This window comes from Ursus arctos, unplaced genomic scaffold (assembly GCF_023065955.2).
Source record: "Ursus arctos isolate Adak ecotype North America unplaced genomic scaffold, UrsArc2.0 scaffold_12, whole genome shotgun sequence".
NCBI lineage: Eukaryota > Metazoa > Chordata > Mammalia > Carnivora > Ursidae > Ursus > Ursus arctos.
The window spans coordinates 35,651,932-35,669,365 of NW_026622786.1; the positions used below are offsets into that span (position 1 = coordinate 35,651,932).

General features: G+C 35.8%; 1 protein-coding gene across 1 annotated transcript in view; it reads left to right on the forward strand.

The window, feature by feature from the left end:
- The window catches only part of ZNHIT6 (zinc finger HIT-type containing 6), a 53,891-nt gene extending 42,254 nt beyond the window's left edge, over nt 1-11,637 (forward strand). The window contains exons 9-10 of the mRNA XM_026497678.4: nt 7,324-7,448; nt 11,451-11,637. Coding sequence (XP_026353463.2) covers nt 7,324-7,448; nt 11,451-11,491 — 166 coding nt within the window. The 3' untranslated portion in view covers nt 11,492-11,637. The remainder of the gene's footprint in view (nt 1-7,323; nt 7,449-11,450) is intronic.
- The last annotated feature ends 5,797 nt before the right edge of the window (nt 11,638-17,434 follow it).

The window sequence follows — 17,434 nt, forward strand, 5'->3', positions numbered from 1 at the left end:
AATAGTATTAACCTTTGGCCACATTTCGGATCTAGACCTTAGAACAAAGGAAACAAGAGATCATTTGAAGACTAGAAAATGTTAAGAGTCAATCCGAAGAATGTCCATACATATAAAGGCAATATGTAGAGTGAGGTACTAAATATTTTTATCAGAGAAGACATATATCCAGTGGGTTTTATGCGTGGCATTCTGCTTGAAGCAGTTTTATGGTAAGAACTATAAACGTAGCTGTAGGGAAGCTGAAGCTCAGCCAGTTGGCACAGCTGGGTTAGTATTTACAGGACAGATGCAAGGACAACTATTAAAATTCCAGTAGCTGTGAACTTGAGAATTTTAATTTGAGAGGCTGTACTGAAGAGTAGTTCCAAAGTGATATGATGATCAGATTCTTACTAGATTGTAAGTCCACACTTCCCATAGTGATCTCATTTCAAATATATACTGTACTGATTAGTGGTTACAGGAATTATGTGAAGTATAAAGTGAGAGTTTTCTCTGAAAGCTTGGGAAATACATTTTAATTCTCAGTGTACTCAATTTATACATTCTGATTATATGGTAATTTGTAACCAACTCTTATATGCTCTTCAGTGGCAATAATGATATGATTAGTTGACATTTCTACGTGATTTCAAATATTTCATTTTAGCCAAAGAGCCTCAACCTCCTCCAACCAGACCTTTCTTTTTAATATTTTTTATAAGTACCCCAAATGTGAATTCTACGTATATTCCCATATCTACTTTCCACTTAGTCCTATGGACACCTAGCTTCCTCCTGACTCTTATTTACCTTGTACATATACTTTCTTCTTGAAAAGCCTTCATCCTTGACCTCTAGTCAGTACCTAATAGTTCACCATTATTTTCCCAGAGCCTGGAACAGGTCTGGTACAAGTTGGGACCCTCAATAAATATGTTTTGAGTGAGGAATAAGTGAACAAGAAAACAATAAGAGTGAAGGAATTCAAGATCTGCTTTATAGCCCCAATCCTGCATCTCCTTGAGAGACCCTGAGTAAGACCCTGAGGGCTTCATTGCCCTCAGCTGGAAGACAAAAAAAAAAAAAAAAAAAAAAAGGCTAGAGTAAGTTCTTGCCAGTTCTAAAGTGATATAATTCTGTGGTGGTCAATTCATGAACTAACCTTTAAGCAAAAGTTTCTCTGACGAAACTGATCGTATTTTGCAAAGGGATAGTTCCTAATAAAAATTGAAAATTAAGGGGCGCCTGGGTGGCTCAGTCAGTTAAGCATCTGCTTTCAGCTCAGGTTATGATCACAGGTTCTGGGATCAAGCCCCACATCAGGCTCCCTGCTCTGAGGGGAGCCTGGTTCTCCCTCTGCCTGCCGCTCTCCCTGCTTGTGCGCTCTCTCTCTCTGTCAAATAAATAAGTAAATCTTGAAAAAAAAAATTTGAAGATTAAGAGTCTGTTCTAATCATACTCTTATATTCAATTTAGTACCAGAAGAAATATGTTTTATTAACAAGAGTAAGGCTAATTAAAATTCCCTGTGTTAATTAGAATATCTTTAAAGGAAGAAGGATTTTAATAAACAGTTAAGAAGGGGAGGTAACTAGACTTAGCAAATGAAGTACCTAGATACTGAAGGTATGTGCAGCCTGAATATCTGCAGGTGGGTACGGAACAAGAGAGAATGTTTTCTGAGTATCTACTCAGCTTTAGATTTCTATTGACACTTGTCCCAATGAAATGTGATTATTATTTCTTTGACTAGTACCCTCAGTAAACTGTGGGATTTATTTCTGTGAACTTCTGTTACCTAGCAGACCACCTGTATGTGGTAGACACTAAATAAATATTTAAGGAATTAATTGATGAATAAGTGTTTACATTTCCACATGCATTAATTGTAATGAAGAACATACTATATCTCTACAAGATAGGAAGGTTAAGCACTGAGAAATTTACCTACCCAAAAGAAACCCATTTATAATTACAAAGCCAGGATTTGGACTTAGGTCTGTCTACAAGATCATACTTGTTCTACTAAGTAGTCTTGTTATAGATCATGAACATAATTCCTGACTAGTATGTCATTTCCCTGCTTGAGGTGCTTTTAAAAAATCTTTGGAGTATAAAATCTTATTACTGATACTAGTTGGACAAGTTCCATTTTAGAAACATTTTCATCTGTTAAATTCACTTATTTAATCTTTACAAGCTAGCCGTTGAATAGATAACTTTGCCATCATTATACTGATGAAGAAAACGGAGTACCCTTGAGGAGTCTCACATCTTAAGGACCTTAAGATCTTCTGGATTTAAAAGTAGCTGAGCTTCCAGTAAGGATCAGGAAAGACTGAACAAATGGCATGTAGAACAAGTAAGAGCCTTGTAAGGCCCTCCTTAAAGTTTTAAAATACATAATCGGTCACTATTTTACCACATCCCATAGCTGTCATACCATGGATAAACTGGAATCATTTACCACTGCAGTTATGAACTGTTGAGCTTTCTGAAAGAAGAGGCATATGTCTGCACTACCCAACTCATGACTGGTGCCCCATATCAAGCACTTGTAATCCTCATTTACATAGATATATTAAAGTCCCAAAACAAAGTGCAGCAAATTACTAATTCAACTACTGTTGGCTTTTTTTTTTTTTTTTTTTTTTTTTTTTTTGGTAATATGAGAACTAAGAGAAATTAGGTAAGAAAAAATTCAGCTTTGGCAAGATCCATTTCTAATCTGACTTGGACTGTATGAATTGCAAAAATTGTGACATAGTATTATTTGGAAGAATTTTAAATAGTAACTTTTTCTTTTAAACAGAAAAATTCAAACTCTCTGACTCTTGTACTTAGTTTGGTTTTATATGTTTTAGTTTATGTATTTTTTTCTCCTATCCTGTGTCTTCCTTAACAATTTGATTTCTTTATTCCTTTCATTCGGATTTTGAAAACCAGTTTGTTTCCCTAATCCATTCACTTTCTACTTTATTAAAATTAGTTTAGTATAGGTTGTATTATTTTCAAGGAATTTGATAAATGTGAATCTCAAACAATTAGTTTTTGCAGTTGATTCAAAAAACCATAGTTCAGTTAATGCCAGGATGAGCTGTACCTTAAAAACAGTTAACTATCAGATAACTGACTTATATTAAGGTTAATTTGGGGCTCCATGCTGGGCATAGAGCTTGCTTACATTAATATATATAAATAAATATTTATTTACATAAATAAATAAACATATATATAAATTTTTTTAATAGCCAAAGATTTGGCTTTGTACATTTGAAATCAATTAATTGCGCTTTTAACTTAGAAATCTAGATTGAAAAATGAATGGACCGGTTAAGAACATAACTGAAGAGCTATAAATATCGCATAAATATCAAAACTTGGCGGGGAGCCTGCTTCTCCCTCTGCCTGCCACTCCCCCTGCTTGTGCACACGCTCTCTCTGTCAAATAAATAAAATCTTTAAAAAATATATCAAAACTTGCAGAATTTTAAAGCTGGAGTCAACTTGGTGATCACTTCATCCAGTGACTTTATTTTTTTGTGAAAAAAGTTCTGTGGCCTAGGGACTACTATTAGATTATTAAATTTGGAGAATATTCATATTTAGTTTCAGTTTTTTTAGGAGGGGAAAGAGATAATCTAAGGAGTGTCAGCAATGGAAATAAAGTGGTTTGTGACTTTTTTAAATTCTGTCTTCTTTTGAGTTAGGAGAAATTTTGTTTAAATCCTAATATGCAAATAAAATAGAGGAAGAAGTTGAGAACTTGGCCAGTTTCTCTGAAAGTTAGTAACAGAGCCAAGGTTAAAAACATTGACTATCAAGACAACTTTTATTTATATAATGTCAATCACAGTAACACCTGTTTAGCCTACTGAGCCATGCTGCCCTTATAATGCCCCTGTGAAGCCGCCTGGAGCGGGGTCAGCTAGCAAGCCCGTGAGGGTGAGCAAGTGAAATAACAAGAGGAAATGTCTGAGAGGGTCCCTAAGGGTAAAAAAAAAAAAAAAAAAAAAGACAAATGTTGGTGTCTTAATTCTTCCAAACCTAAGTAGTTTGTCTTATGGTAGCAGAGCCATTCTACTAATGGGAACTCCAGAGTCTGAGAAAATTTCAAACAGATAAAGCTGTCCTTTAGGATTCAATAACTTAAAGGCTTGCAAAAGAACTAAGACCTAAATGTTTTCGGCACTGCCAAGCTGGACTCTACAACTTGCCTAAAGATAATAGAAATAGAAACATTCAAAGTACTTTTAGCCTCCTGGAAGTAAATGTGATCTAAAATAATAGTTTGAAAGTTGTAATTCTATATTTAAAATGTAAAATGCATAAAAAGGCCAAACATGTTTCTGTGCTTACGTTTATATAGTAAGTGCCATTCTTTGTTACTCTGAAGAAGTTCAGTGACTGTCCTGAACTGAAGTTTCTATCAGAATGTGTTTTAAGTAAATACAAATGTAAAATTTTGTTCATGGCTGAAGTATATGAGCTAACAGTTTCTGTGTTTTATCATTTAACCCCCACAATAACTCTCTGAAGTGATACTGTCATTCTCTCCAGTTTCGTGTGTGGAAACTAGGGATCAAAGAAGTAAAGTAACTTGTCTAGAATCACATACCAGTAAGTGATGGCACCTGGACTTTAACTCACAGTGTTGGACCCCAAACCCAAGCAGCCACTAAAAGTTGCTGCTTCATTTAACTACAAGTCACAAAATGTTACCCCATATGTTTTGATAGCTTTTCTTTATAAAGTTTACATAATTTTCTTTTTAAATTTATGGGCAGATTTTAATGGTAGACTAAGAGTAACCACTAGTAGTAGAAAAATAAAGAAATTCAGGATTTCAACTAAAAGATTATCTAGTGAAGTCCAGCCTCTTTAACAGACTTAAAAGCTGAAGCCTAGAAGCTTACTGACACTCAATACTAATATTGCTATGATTAGAAGTTTGGAACATTTTAGGGTAAACATTAAATAAAATTCATCGGTTCTAATGAAAACCATACAGCATACCAGATTTTCACTGTATTTGAATAAAGTATTTTAAAAATAATTCATTATAAGTTCTTATAAATCTTTGCATCCTAAGCGCTTTTGTTAAAGTAGAAAGAAAAGTAAAAGGGCCTGCTACACACATGAAACAGGGACCAAAATTTTTTTTAATTAGACAAGTAATCATTGTAGTTTTAAGGTTGAAGTAATGTATAACTTATTACATGGTAATTTTTAAGTATCTCTAAATGTTCCTCTGCTGGGAACATATTTTATACTGTATCAGCAAGAATATTAGGCTTCCCGTTACCATATGGCTTTTGAAGAATTTTTTTTTTTTATTTAGCTTTGGAAATCTAGAGAGACCTAATGATTGAATATTATGAAAAGAAACAGATTACCTAAAATATTGAGTCTACACTGAAAATTATCAAAAACTGAAATAAGTAGAAAACATTCCCTTATTTGTGAAATGTCTCTTAATAGAAGTCTTATGATTCAGTTTAAGTTCACAGAAGATAAGTTACATCAAGTGATTGTAGGATACTATTTGAAAATTTCCTATTTGAGAATTCAAGTCTTATTTTCTCCTAAGAAAAATTTGGTTATATCCATTTTATATTTTACTTTAAAAGTTAATCTTTGATATCTAATTCAATCTCATTTCTCTCTTATGTATAATTACTGCTAACTTTAGGGAAAAAAAGACACAGCTTATTTCAAAGGGAAATAATGTTTAAAAGATGTGAAGCATTTAATCCTTGAATGCTGGAACCACTTTTCAAGTATTGTAAGCACATCTGCGTTACATTACACAGGGAAAAGAATGTATGCATTCCGTGGCCTATGGGCACTAGGGTGGCTGGTTTAGGAAAACTGAGTATTTTGCATTTCATGTGTTTTTTTTTTTTCAACATAAAAAAATTTCTGTGATTCTAAAATGAAGAATTGAATTCCAGGGGTGGGGAATGTAGTCAGGCAAACGTAAGTTAAGCACAGTTCTCTCACTTGCCATCTACTTCTGAAAAAAATCATTTCTGTAGTGGGTTTGTCTTTGCATTTTGTTAAGCACTTTTTTTCCCCCTTATTTGAAAAGTATTCCATGGAACAAACTTAAAGAGATATCACTACACCGGGAGTTCTTCATAAGTGCACTGCATGTCTCAGTCAACTGCGAGTTACAGTACAAATAATCTATTACTAATTAGGAAATAGCAAAGTTTGCAAATGATTTACACTTAACAAAATTACAGCAGATTCAAATGTATTCCAGTGATAACCTCAGTCTTGATCACTTATATCCAGTATGCTTTCTTGAGTGGGAGGGAAAAGAATGGAGTTACAGCTATCAGGCTGGGTATCCCTTAGGATGTGTGTTTTGCATGTGAAGATCATCTGTCATTGGTGGAGATGGAAGAAAAAAGTTGGAGAATTATGACTACACTGGTGGACGTGTTCTCAACTTTTTTCCTCTTTAACGTGACATGATATTCACATGCCAACACATTCCCATATGCAACTCTTAGTGAGCTAGATGAAATTCCACCTCTTTCTCTGCTACCCCAGAAAGCAAGCAAGGGGAGAATGTTAGGGGAATGCATCTTTAATCAACTCAAAAAAAACACCCTTTTTTTAAGTAATGACTTAAGAGTTTCATACCTTAAGGAACATTAGCATCTAATTACCTGTGACACATTTGACAGCTACATCATGATACCATGACTTATAAACTACATATTCCTTGAATTCATTGTGTTTTAGCCTCATCTAGAAACTCAAACCTGTTTTATTTTTGTTTTTTTTTTTTTAATTTCAAAATAAAGGAAGGCCAAATGTATGGCAATGTAAATTTCTGGAAACTACTTAGAATTAACTTTTTACAAAAGTATTTGTAGCCAGTTATTTTAACACCATATATTACTGGAAATTATCATGGGATAGTGTTTTGTTTTTCTTTTAAGGCTCAAACTAAATATATTTGAGGAATTTGAGTTTTGAACTAGTCATTGCCTGTTCCAAGAAGAATTCATGACACATTAAACCATAGATATTGTATAAAAGTTAGTCTTTATTCCTTGATCTGAAAATGACTTGTTCTCAAGCTTTTCTAATGTCAGATTATTTGATATGCTCTTGATTTAGCTTTAGAACCTGTATTAATAGCACTTTTACATGGTTTTCTTAGAGGTATTAAACTTACTATATTATAAGGAAATAACTATTGAATTAATGTCATTAACATTTTAAAAAATTTTAATATAAGGGCCTCTGATATATTTTATTTATTAGTAACTTTGAATATGAAGGGTGTTTTTAGTTTTGTTTTGCTTTTTTTATTGTAAGGTATTATGAACTGGATCCTTACAAAAGTCTCCGTGACAATTTGAGGAACAAAGTGATCATTGAGTATCCAACATTACATGTGGTATTGAAAGAATCCAGTCATGACATGGAAGTTCTTCACCAAGGTAAACGTAAATTTGTTCCTGTAATGCTTAGAATAACTCTAGTGAACTTGAGTGATTACATGACTGTCTTTATTTCTTTATATATTTGTTTTCCCCCTGTATTTACATACTTAACTGAATTTGCTCTACAGCTAGCTATAGTTAATGTAAAAAACCAAATGAATGAGCTGCTGATTCTGTCATGTTTGAGAGCACATAACTTGCAATATCAATTTAAAATGAACAAGTTTGAGTGGCTACAAAACGACATTCTTTGCCGTTTTGGAGTTCTACATGTTTTTTGTCTTTTTTAAAGCTAATACCCTTTAAGTAAGAGTGTGTCCAATATCAGATAAATTTACTCTCTAGTTAAAACTCTTCCTTTAGGGGGGCACCTGGGTGGCACAGCAGTTAAGCATCTGCCTTCGGCTCAGGGCGTGATCCCGGCGTTATGGGATCGAGCCCCACATCAGGCTCCTCCGCTGTGAGCCTGCTTCTTCCTCTCCCACTCCCCCTGCTTGTGTTCCCTCTCTCGCTGGCTGTCTCTCTCTCTCTGTCGAATAAATAAATAAAATCTTTAAAGAAAAAAAAACAAAAAAAAACCTCTTCCTTTAGAGATTCCTAAAATGAGGGATTATAAAACATTTTTAGTATCTTACCTTATAGAAAGGGATAATGTTTGAAAGGACGTCATGTTTAAAATTTGGACTGTGTTTACAATAAGCTAGTGCCATTGATTTGACCTTTATCTCCTTTTTTTAAACGCACTGGTTTTATTTTCCTTGATGTTTGTTTCTTTGGCTATATTCCTTGTCATTTTAATGATTCTTTAAAAGTAGATAATTGTCCCTCTTTGGTGAGTGGCAGAATTGGAAGTATTAAAACTGAAAATGGTATATGTATAAGTTTAGTATCTAAAATGACTTATCCATATTTCCAACTGCTGATTAGAGTAAGCTACTTGTATTTCTGAATGCAAATTCTAGAAGATGAATAAAATTCAGAAATTACTTTTTAAAAGGGAGAGAGGTGACTCAGCTCAAAACCATTAGATACCACTTTCAGCTAAGAATAATAGCTACAGGCCACATTTCATTGTAACAGTCTCTGGAGAACCAGTGAATCCTTGGACTGGATTGAAATCTATTTTTTAAATAATATTACTTGAAACATGTGGCTACATTTTATTGTTACACCAGTAGTATAGGCTGAAATAGGCAGTAACCTTTGTTCTAAGGTGTTCTCTTACATGTGTATAATAGGTTTTTTTTCTTGGCAAAAGTGAATAGGAGAAATTTTTTTTTCAAAGTGGCCGAAATTTTGTCAGCGTTACAATTTGAAAGTAGAATTGTAGCTAGCAAACGTGAAATTTCTAATAATTGGTTATGGGCCTCCAAAACCTTAGATTAATTCTTGACTTTATATTTTTCACAATTTGAGAATGTCTGATTTTATTTTCTCAAATTACAAGTGTGTTCTAAATGACCAGTTTTGCTTTTTTTTTTTTTTTTTAAGCTATGTAAAACCTTACTTTTTCCTTAATATAATTCACATAGCTCTCTAAACGTTGGTTTCAGGGAAAGTTGTTTAGTAATGTGGGTTACTAGCCAGGGCAAACATGTCTGTGTAAATAAACAGAGCACACACAGCTCGTCTTTCACCTTGTTTAGGAATGCACACTGAAGGAAGGCTTCCTGTAATGAAGCAAAATGAAAAGACTACTTTTGTAGTGTACTTGGAACTTGATTAAGTAAAATTTGCTATTTTTTGGTGGGCGTATGATATTTGACTTATTTACAGGAAGACAAGTGACTAGTGCTTTCAGGATACAGGATCATTTAGAGCTGCTGTGGCAAAAACTTAAAGAGGGCCTGACAGGATCTTAGGGACCATACCAGTGTTGTCACATCATAAATACACTCACTTTAAAATAATGCCAGGTCTTTTGTACATGAATTTCTTTGAGCACTTCAAGATATCTATTTCTTTGTACATTCTTATAGGTTTGGATATTCTGCAGGGTGGTCCCTTAATGCAGGAGGAGGGTTATATAAGAACAGGGCATTTTCTTTGGAAAGCCTTGAAATTCCTTCTCTCTCCGGAGGCAAAAATGTTGGATTTTGATCTTGAATTCATAGCACAAGGTGTCTCTCTTCTAGTTTGGGAAAAATGTGTTTCTGGGCTGGCATTCAGTAGTTTTCACACTTGATCATTGTTATAATGTTTGCTATGGTTGTAGATTGCCATAATTTCTTTTCAGAAGTCAGCCAGTATTGATGGGCAATAGGCAAGTTTTGTTTGTTTGCTTTTTAAGGAATGTAAAAGGTTGACTATAAAAGATTGAGCAGTTAAGGTAGCCCACTAGATTGAAAATGTGGAGTTCTGGTCACCCATCTTGTATCAGTCCAGTGGGAAGTGCTCAGAATGGTGTTACTTGCTTCACAGTTCCCTATTTGCCAAAGTTAGCTAGTAGACTTAATTGACTTAAGAGCATGCTGCTTTTCAGTCTTAAGAAAAAAAGAATGGAGTGCAATAAAAAGAAAACAGGCCACCTCAGGAAGCAAGGAAAGAGAAGCGGTTCCCCAAACTGCAGTAGTACAAAGCTCCATTAATTTAAAAATATCAGCAAAACGTATTTCTCTGTTCTAAGATAACTCCAGTAGAAAGTGTCTCTGCCTTTTGAAAAGGAATCCAACCCAAAACTGATGACTTCAATTAGTGAAAGTACATACAGCATAGGAGCTACTCATGCATCAGTCTCTCATTGGGCTAATATATCCTTTCATCCATTCTCCCTCCCTCTCTCCTCCCCTCATTCTTCCTTACCCCCCTTTCTCTTCCTGTCTTTCACTGTGTGTGACACATTGGGGTGGGGGTGGGGGGATGGATCTCAGGCACGAGAACACACATGTAAACTTCACAGTGCAATAGGTACTATAATGAAATGTGTATAAATTGCAAAGAAAGCCAGAGGAGAAACAACTGACTTGTATTATCATGGAGATACTTGAAGAATGCTGCTAGAGTTTATAAAACTCCACAAGGGTCAGGACTATATCTTGGATTGAACCTGTTTCAGTACTTTACTCATAAAAAAGGATTCAGTAAACATTTTGGTTGATGGGACAATCTTAAATCTTGGTACCATCGACAAAACCCAAGGAACTTGGCAGTTGCATATGAGGCAAGATCTAGGTTTATGATTCTAGCATCAGCTCTTAAGCTGTGGGCCCTTGAGCATTTACTCTACCTCTGAGCTTTATTTCCCTCACTACACAATGGAAATAAGTGGCTATAAGCCTGAAGCAAAATAATCTGTATTTTAACTGTACTTTTCATAGTGTTTTAATATATTATTTCCTTTTAGCTTCACTTTAGCAATGAAATCGAGCTGTTACTCTGGTTGACTTGCATTCATATTGATTCAGCAAACAAGCTACACTGGGAGGTTAGATACAAGGAGGAAAGATCTAGTCTCTCTCCTTAAGGAACTCTCAGCTTAGCAAGTGATTCACAGTCTTGCTTACTGTAGTCAGGACAGCTCCTTTAAAGGAGCTCCATTTCTGCTCTAAGTTATCTTTCCTATGAAAGGAAGGAACCGATTAGCTAGTCTTCTCTCAGCCCACATTCACTCAACATACACTGACCCTCAATTTTAAGTTTAAAAAAAAAATTATGGAAAAATTTATTCCAACCACATTTGGCCAGCCTATGTGATAATAGTGGTTTTTTCAGTGGTACGAATATGGGATCATAACCACACTGTGAAGTGACCATTCCCAAGCCTTCCACAGAGTCAGGGAGGATGTTGCCTCACAAAATATAATTGCCACTGTCAGACATCGTTTCTTTATTGTGGCCAGAACTGTATATCCCGCCTGCCTGGAACATGACATGGTGTGTCTGTCCCCATGAGCAGTGCTGTTGGTATGCACCGGAAGGGAGGAGAGAAGAAGGAAAAACAGAACAAGCTAAACAGAAACAGTATAAACACTTGACTGTATGTTTACTTATTTTTTTCAGTGAAAAGTGAATCTACCAAGAACATTGGCAATGAAAATTGAGCACTTCTTCTGGAGGAAGAAGGCGAAAATTCCCAGACAATTGCAGAGGACTGACTATGCATTGACTAGCTGTTGGATGACTGGGATATTGTCAGTGGGTGGTTGAAATTTTTTGTTTCTCTGAGAGTAATTAAACAATCTAAAAATATTTTTGAAAAAGGTGTATTTTCTAGCCTCTTGGATTGACTTATAAGGCCCTTATTCCTAGTAATAACCCTTTTTCTGCACCTGACCAGGATAATGCTTATTTTAGTTAGGCCCAGGATTTTAATATGCTTAATTCCATAGGCTGAAAACTCTTTTTGTTTGTTAGTTTGATGCAAGACCAAACCCAAGGATCACCTGTGTTAGCCACAAAGTTGGCAGTCTCATTGGTGGAACCTCACTAAACATAAAGGCCATGTGACACACCATGTAGCCACAGGAGGACTGATCCATCAGTTGCCCATTCTTGCCTTTGGGGTTTATTTGTAACTTATCCTCTTGAGATGGCCAAGTGGGTCTTTTTTACTTGGGTATCATCTAGTACAGTGTCACATGTAAGGGATAAATAAATACTATTACTTCTTATATTCAGTTCACAAAATCACTGGCTTCTCATTGTTTGAACCATCAGTGCTCACAAATTTGGCTCTCCTTGTTTGCACAGTGAGCTGTGTCTTATTATGAATTCTGTGCCTTTCATCCTGTTCCCGTTCCATTCTCCTCATTACCATACAGGGGTATTGTGATGAGCAGTTTTATGCTGTTTTGAAACATCCAGCAATAACTAAAGAAAGAAACACTTGGAACTCTTCAAAGTGTTACTGGAATGTATATGTGCATTTATGTATATACATGGCTTAATTTATACCTTATGGCAGCTCCGTATACATTATGATCTCACATATTGAAATTAAAGTTTCCTAGTTTTATTGGAATTTATACAGTTATGAAATTGCAATATGGCCATAAAAGAGTAAAAGATTATTACATCTGTGTTGCATCTGTGTACTTAATGGTTAAGAAAACAATGATAAAATGGGAAATTGGTGAATTCATTTTTAGTTTATAATTGGAATAAGTTTTAGACCAAAAGGAAGCCAGAGGCATTAATTAAAGAGGCTTGGGAAAAATAGAAATATGAACTAATAATGAGAGGATGAGCATAGGAGAAACTTGTAGAACACAAATATGTATAACCTGGGGGTCAAAACTGGAGAAGCGAATCCAAAGATAATAATGCCACAAAGACCCTTAGTGTAAAAGTAATAGTGGAACTGTGACTCATAGAAAATAAGCCTTGCAATTTGAGAAATAGGTACACTTCCTAAAGCAACTTCAGGAATCTGACTCATACAGTGAAAGGTTTGTGTAGAATTAGGTTTTTCACAGTATTTCTGGGGAGACAACTAAATGGTATTTCAGAGGATTCGTATTTAATCTAAAAGTGACATTTGTTTTCTCGAAACAGGCAAGAAATAGGATGAATTGAATCAAATGTGTCACAGCATTGTTAGTGGGGAAAGTGGGATAAAGTACACACCAGGAGCATATGATCTGAATAGCAGGATGGAGAGCAATTTCCTGATAGTGAAATCTGCTATGACATAGTCTCGTTTCCAAAGAAAGTATTGAGTTCCATGTCTCCTAGAATTTAAATGAAAACTGGACAACCGAAGGATTTATCCTGTACTTGCCCCTCCCTGCCTAGGAGGAAAACAAAAGCAGAAGAACATCTGCACCATCCAGTGCGTCTTTGCCATCCCTATAGTCTAAACTTCTATCAGATTTTACAATTATAGACTCTTCCTTAGGAAGGAATTTGGCATAATTCCCTTAAATATAACTATCAGCTCATTTGATTAATGTACATATTTATTCCCACAGGATTTGCAATAAACATGTTTGAGTGAATAACTATGACAACTGCTTGGAGGGGGTGAAGTGGAAATGATTCACTGAGAGCCTTAGAAGTCTGTAGTAGTAAAACTTAATTTCTTTTTTTTTGAGGCCCTCTCCATTTGGATTCTTGACAAATTCGGATGAATAAACAAACTCCCTGACCCATGTTAAGTTCAACATCCTGCATTTTGTTCACGAATCACATTTGAAAAGGAGGAAAGCTTCACCTGGCCTTCTTTATTTTTTAAACAATGATTTCAAAGGCAAGGTAGGCCTTTCATAATTGCTAATTATTATATATGGGATTAATAGCCATAAATTACAGTAAACAAAGCTTGCACCTGTTCATATTATAAATAGGAATTAAAGAGAGTTAGTATAATAGATATTTAAGATTCCAAAGTGTAGTTGAGCCAATTTGTTTCCCTGTAGCAAGTAGTACAATTCAGGTTTCACGGTGTATAGTGAAATGTTAAACGCCTAGCTCTAATGCCAACAATTTTCTTTATATATTTGGTTTAATGTGGTTGACATATATAGTGTGTTATACCTGATTTCATATTAGTCATTAAGTTTTAAGTAAAGATACCTAGTCTGCTCTTATTTAATCATATACTACTGTGTTAAAATTTATTTTCGAGTATATGTTGTACACTTTTGATTATTAACCAATTGTTCTTCATTTGCAAGTAACAGAAACTCAACTCAGGCTAGTGTAAACATGAGTGGCAACTTATCAGCTCATATACAGGGAAGTCCAGGCATGACTTGGTCCAAACACCCTAGGAAGCCATCTTTCCATCTCTCCTACTTCGCTCTGATTTATGTTTGCCTGGGTTGGTTTTCTCTTTCAGGCCGACTTTCTGTATGGGGAGGGAGGCAGTGAGGTGAGAATGGTAGATGGCAGCCATTGACAGTGTCAGCTTACGCCATCATAACCAAAGCATGGCAGCAAGTTATGTAAAATTTGGGAAAGAACTTTGATTTGGCTCACATTTGATCACATTCCATTCCTGATCTGATCCGGAGAGGAGATACCCCGAAGGAAGGGGAAATTATGAGAAAAAGGAAGAGGGTAGGGAATAGGAGAGGCAAGACAGTTACTGAGAATACAAAACTAACAGATGTTCATTGCACCCTCTTTGAGTTTGTGTATCAAGAGTTTTCTGATTTGAAATAACATAAGGAGTAAAATTCAAAACTAACCTGTAAACCCTCATTGGCTTTAACTAGAGATTTTAATTCCTACTTGATGCCAGTGCAGCTTTGAGTTGCCATTATAGACTTGTAAAAAACACTTTCCGTTTGTGTTTGACTTTGTGTTGCTGCTAGTTTCATCACATGCACATAGCACCAGTCCGTTGCCATCACAGATTTGGAAACTTCCAGTTTCATCAACATTTGAGAAATTTTGGTATTGAAATTAGAGTTGTACTGGAGGAAAATACTTTAAAAAATGAACACTACTTAAATAAAAATAGGCCCTTAAATAAATTTGAGGGGATCTTCACTACAAAGTGTTTCCTTTCAACTTTGGTCAATGAAAGCTATCTAAAGTACGTGTGCATATGTTCTTTAAAATGAACTGTAATGTAAACATTTCCCATATTGGAGAGTGGCAGACTGTGCTTGTTTTGAACTTCATAACCAAATACATCCTATAGCTTTTGATGAGCTACTACACAAATCTATTGCTGGTTTTCTTTCTCGCTGCATAAAGTACCAAAATCCTTACCCTTTATGACTTGGCCCCAACCTCCTAGTTTTACAGCCTCCTCCCTCCTTCTCTTTCTCTCTCTCCTTCCCCCCCTCCTCCTTTCCTCCCCTTTCTTTTTCACCCGTTGACTCAGTCACAGGAAACAACATAGAGGCTACTATATAGACATTTCAGGGTTTTTTTCCTCTAATGTGCCTTTCTTCTCATTCATTGTCTCTCCATGAACATATTGTACCTATTCTCTGAGACGTGGCTTGAGCGGTAATAGTTGTGATCCCTTTGTGTAGAACTCATAGTTATGTTCACGCTGTACGTGTCTCCTGATTATCTGATGCTAATGCCATACTGTCTATTAAATGTGTTTAATATCATACCCATAATAAGAGTAATAGCTAACATCTATTAATAGCTTACACAATACCAAGCATTATTCTAAGCACTTTATATACTTGGATCAACATTTAAGATTTCTCACAACAGTCCAGTGAAGTAGATGTGACAGTAAAGCCCTGCAGTAAGTGGGGTACAAAACAAAAATTCAGTAATGTGAAATGGATCTGCATTGTTGCAGGCTGAAAGATAGGATAGGCTGAGTTGGTACAACTAACTGTCCAAGAATTCCAAGTGTCTAACTGTAGAGTCCCAAGTCCATTCTCTAGTTTGGCACCCATGGTGGCACATGTCCACCCAGGCTGAAATGTCGATGGGACAATTCTGAGTCAGTCCTATATCTGACTTGTACTTCTAGGATAACAGAGTGAGTCCAGCAATCTCCTAGATAGTTGATGCCTGTTTCATCATCCTTATCTATTAACCCACCCCCTGCTTCCCCACTTCCTGAGACAGCCTGCCATTTCTTTCCCCAGCTTCATCTCCCCTCTCATATTCCTCACCTTCACCAAGAGTTAAGAATTTGAGCCCACCTGCCACTTGTGAACAGGAGCTAGATGGAGAATGGAAATGATCGTGTTGGCAGCATCACTGACTGGATTTACCTTCAATCCATTTTACAGATGAAAAACCTAAGCATAGAGGTTGAAGCTTATTCTGAGGTCAAATTGCTAAATGCTAAATGATGGAGCTTGAATATTTTCCTTGTCTTGATTCCTCTCTGTACCTGGCATTATCTTTCTTCCTGTCTATGTAATTATTGGTGAAATTCTTCTAGTCTTAAAGGCCAAATCTATGGTTGATACTTGCATGAGAACAGAAGCAGTTACTGGCATGAAGTAGCCCTCAAGAAAGATTGGGCATTGAGATAAGGTGGGAGGAGTAGGAAACCTCTCTAGGTTGAAAGATTTTATAAAAAGTTTTAATTTATATAGATGGATCTCTTTCAATCTATAGCAAACCCCCTGACTTATCGATAGGTTAATGTAAATAGCTAAAAACCTAGAACTTAGCATGATCTAGGCACCATTGTAAACAAAACTATCAGTCATTGAATCCTCACAATCCTGTGAGTTAAGTACTGCTGTGTTTCTTTGAACCTACAATGTCATTAATATAAGATGCACATTTTATGTAACACTAAAAAGAAATTGCTGCCAGTTAAATTAATGACATAATGCTTTTTAAAAACTCAATTCAGGGGCACCTGGGTGGCTCATTAAGCATCTGCTTTCGGCTCAGGGCATGATCCCAGAGTTCTGGGATCAAGCCCCACATCGGGCTCCATGCTCTTCTGGGAGCCTGCTTCTTCCTCTCCTGCTCCCCCTGCTTGTGTTCCCTCTCTCACTGGCTGTCTCTCTGTCAAATAAATAAATAAAATCTTTTAAAAAAATAAAAATATAAAAAAATAAAAACTCAATTTAGACTTTATACTTACATAGAGAGCTTTTAGTCATTTTATTTCAACAAATCTAACACTCCATCAATTTGTAAGACATACCATTTTGTATACCACCAGGAACAAAAAAACAGAGCTTAATTGTGTGACACATCCTGACTTGAGATGGTAAAATATGGAATAATCATGCAGAATTGATGTAATAGGGAATGGAGACAAGTTTTTATATCACTCTGTACTCATATAAAAAGAAAAACATAAGTGAAATTCACTGGATAAGGCATTCCGAAAGCTTCCCATCAATCAGGACAGTGATTTGTGGACCCAAATACTGAAAGGCTGCAGTTGTCCACTCTTGCCACCAGAAACAGCCACCAAGTCCATGTACGCACAAGCAGTGACAACTACATCGCGACTGTGGCCTGGCCAAAAGCTATTTCACAACTAAAGATTTCAGAGATGTTAAAATGTGGGCTCGCTCAAGAGTCCCTTGAGTACAGTACCATCATCGCCTTTTTGTAGGATATGGGAGAGAAACTGAGCCGCAGGTCAG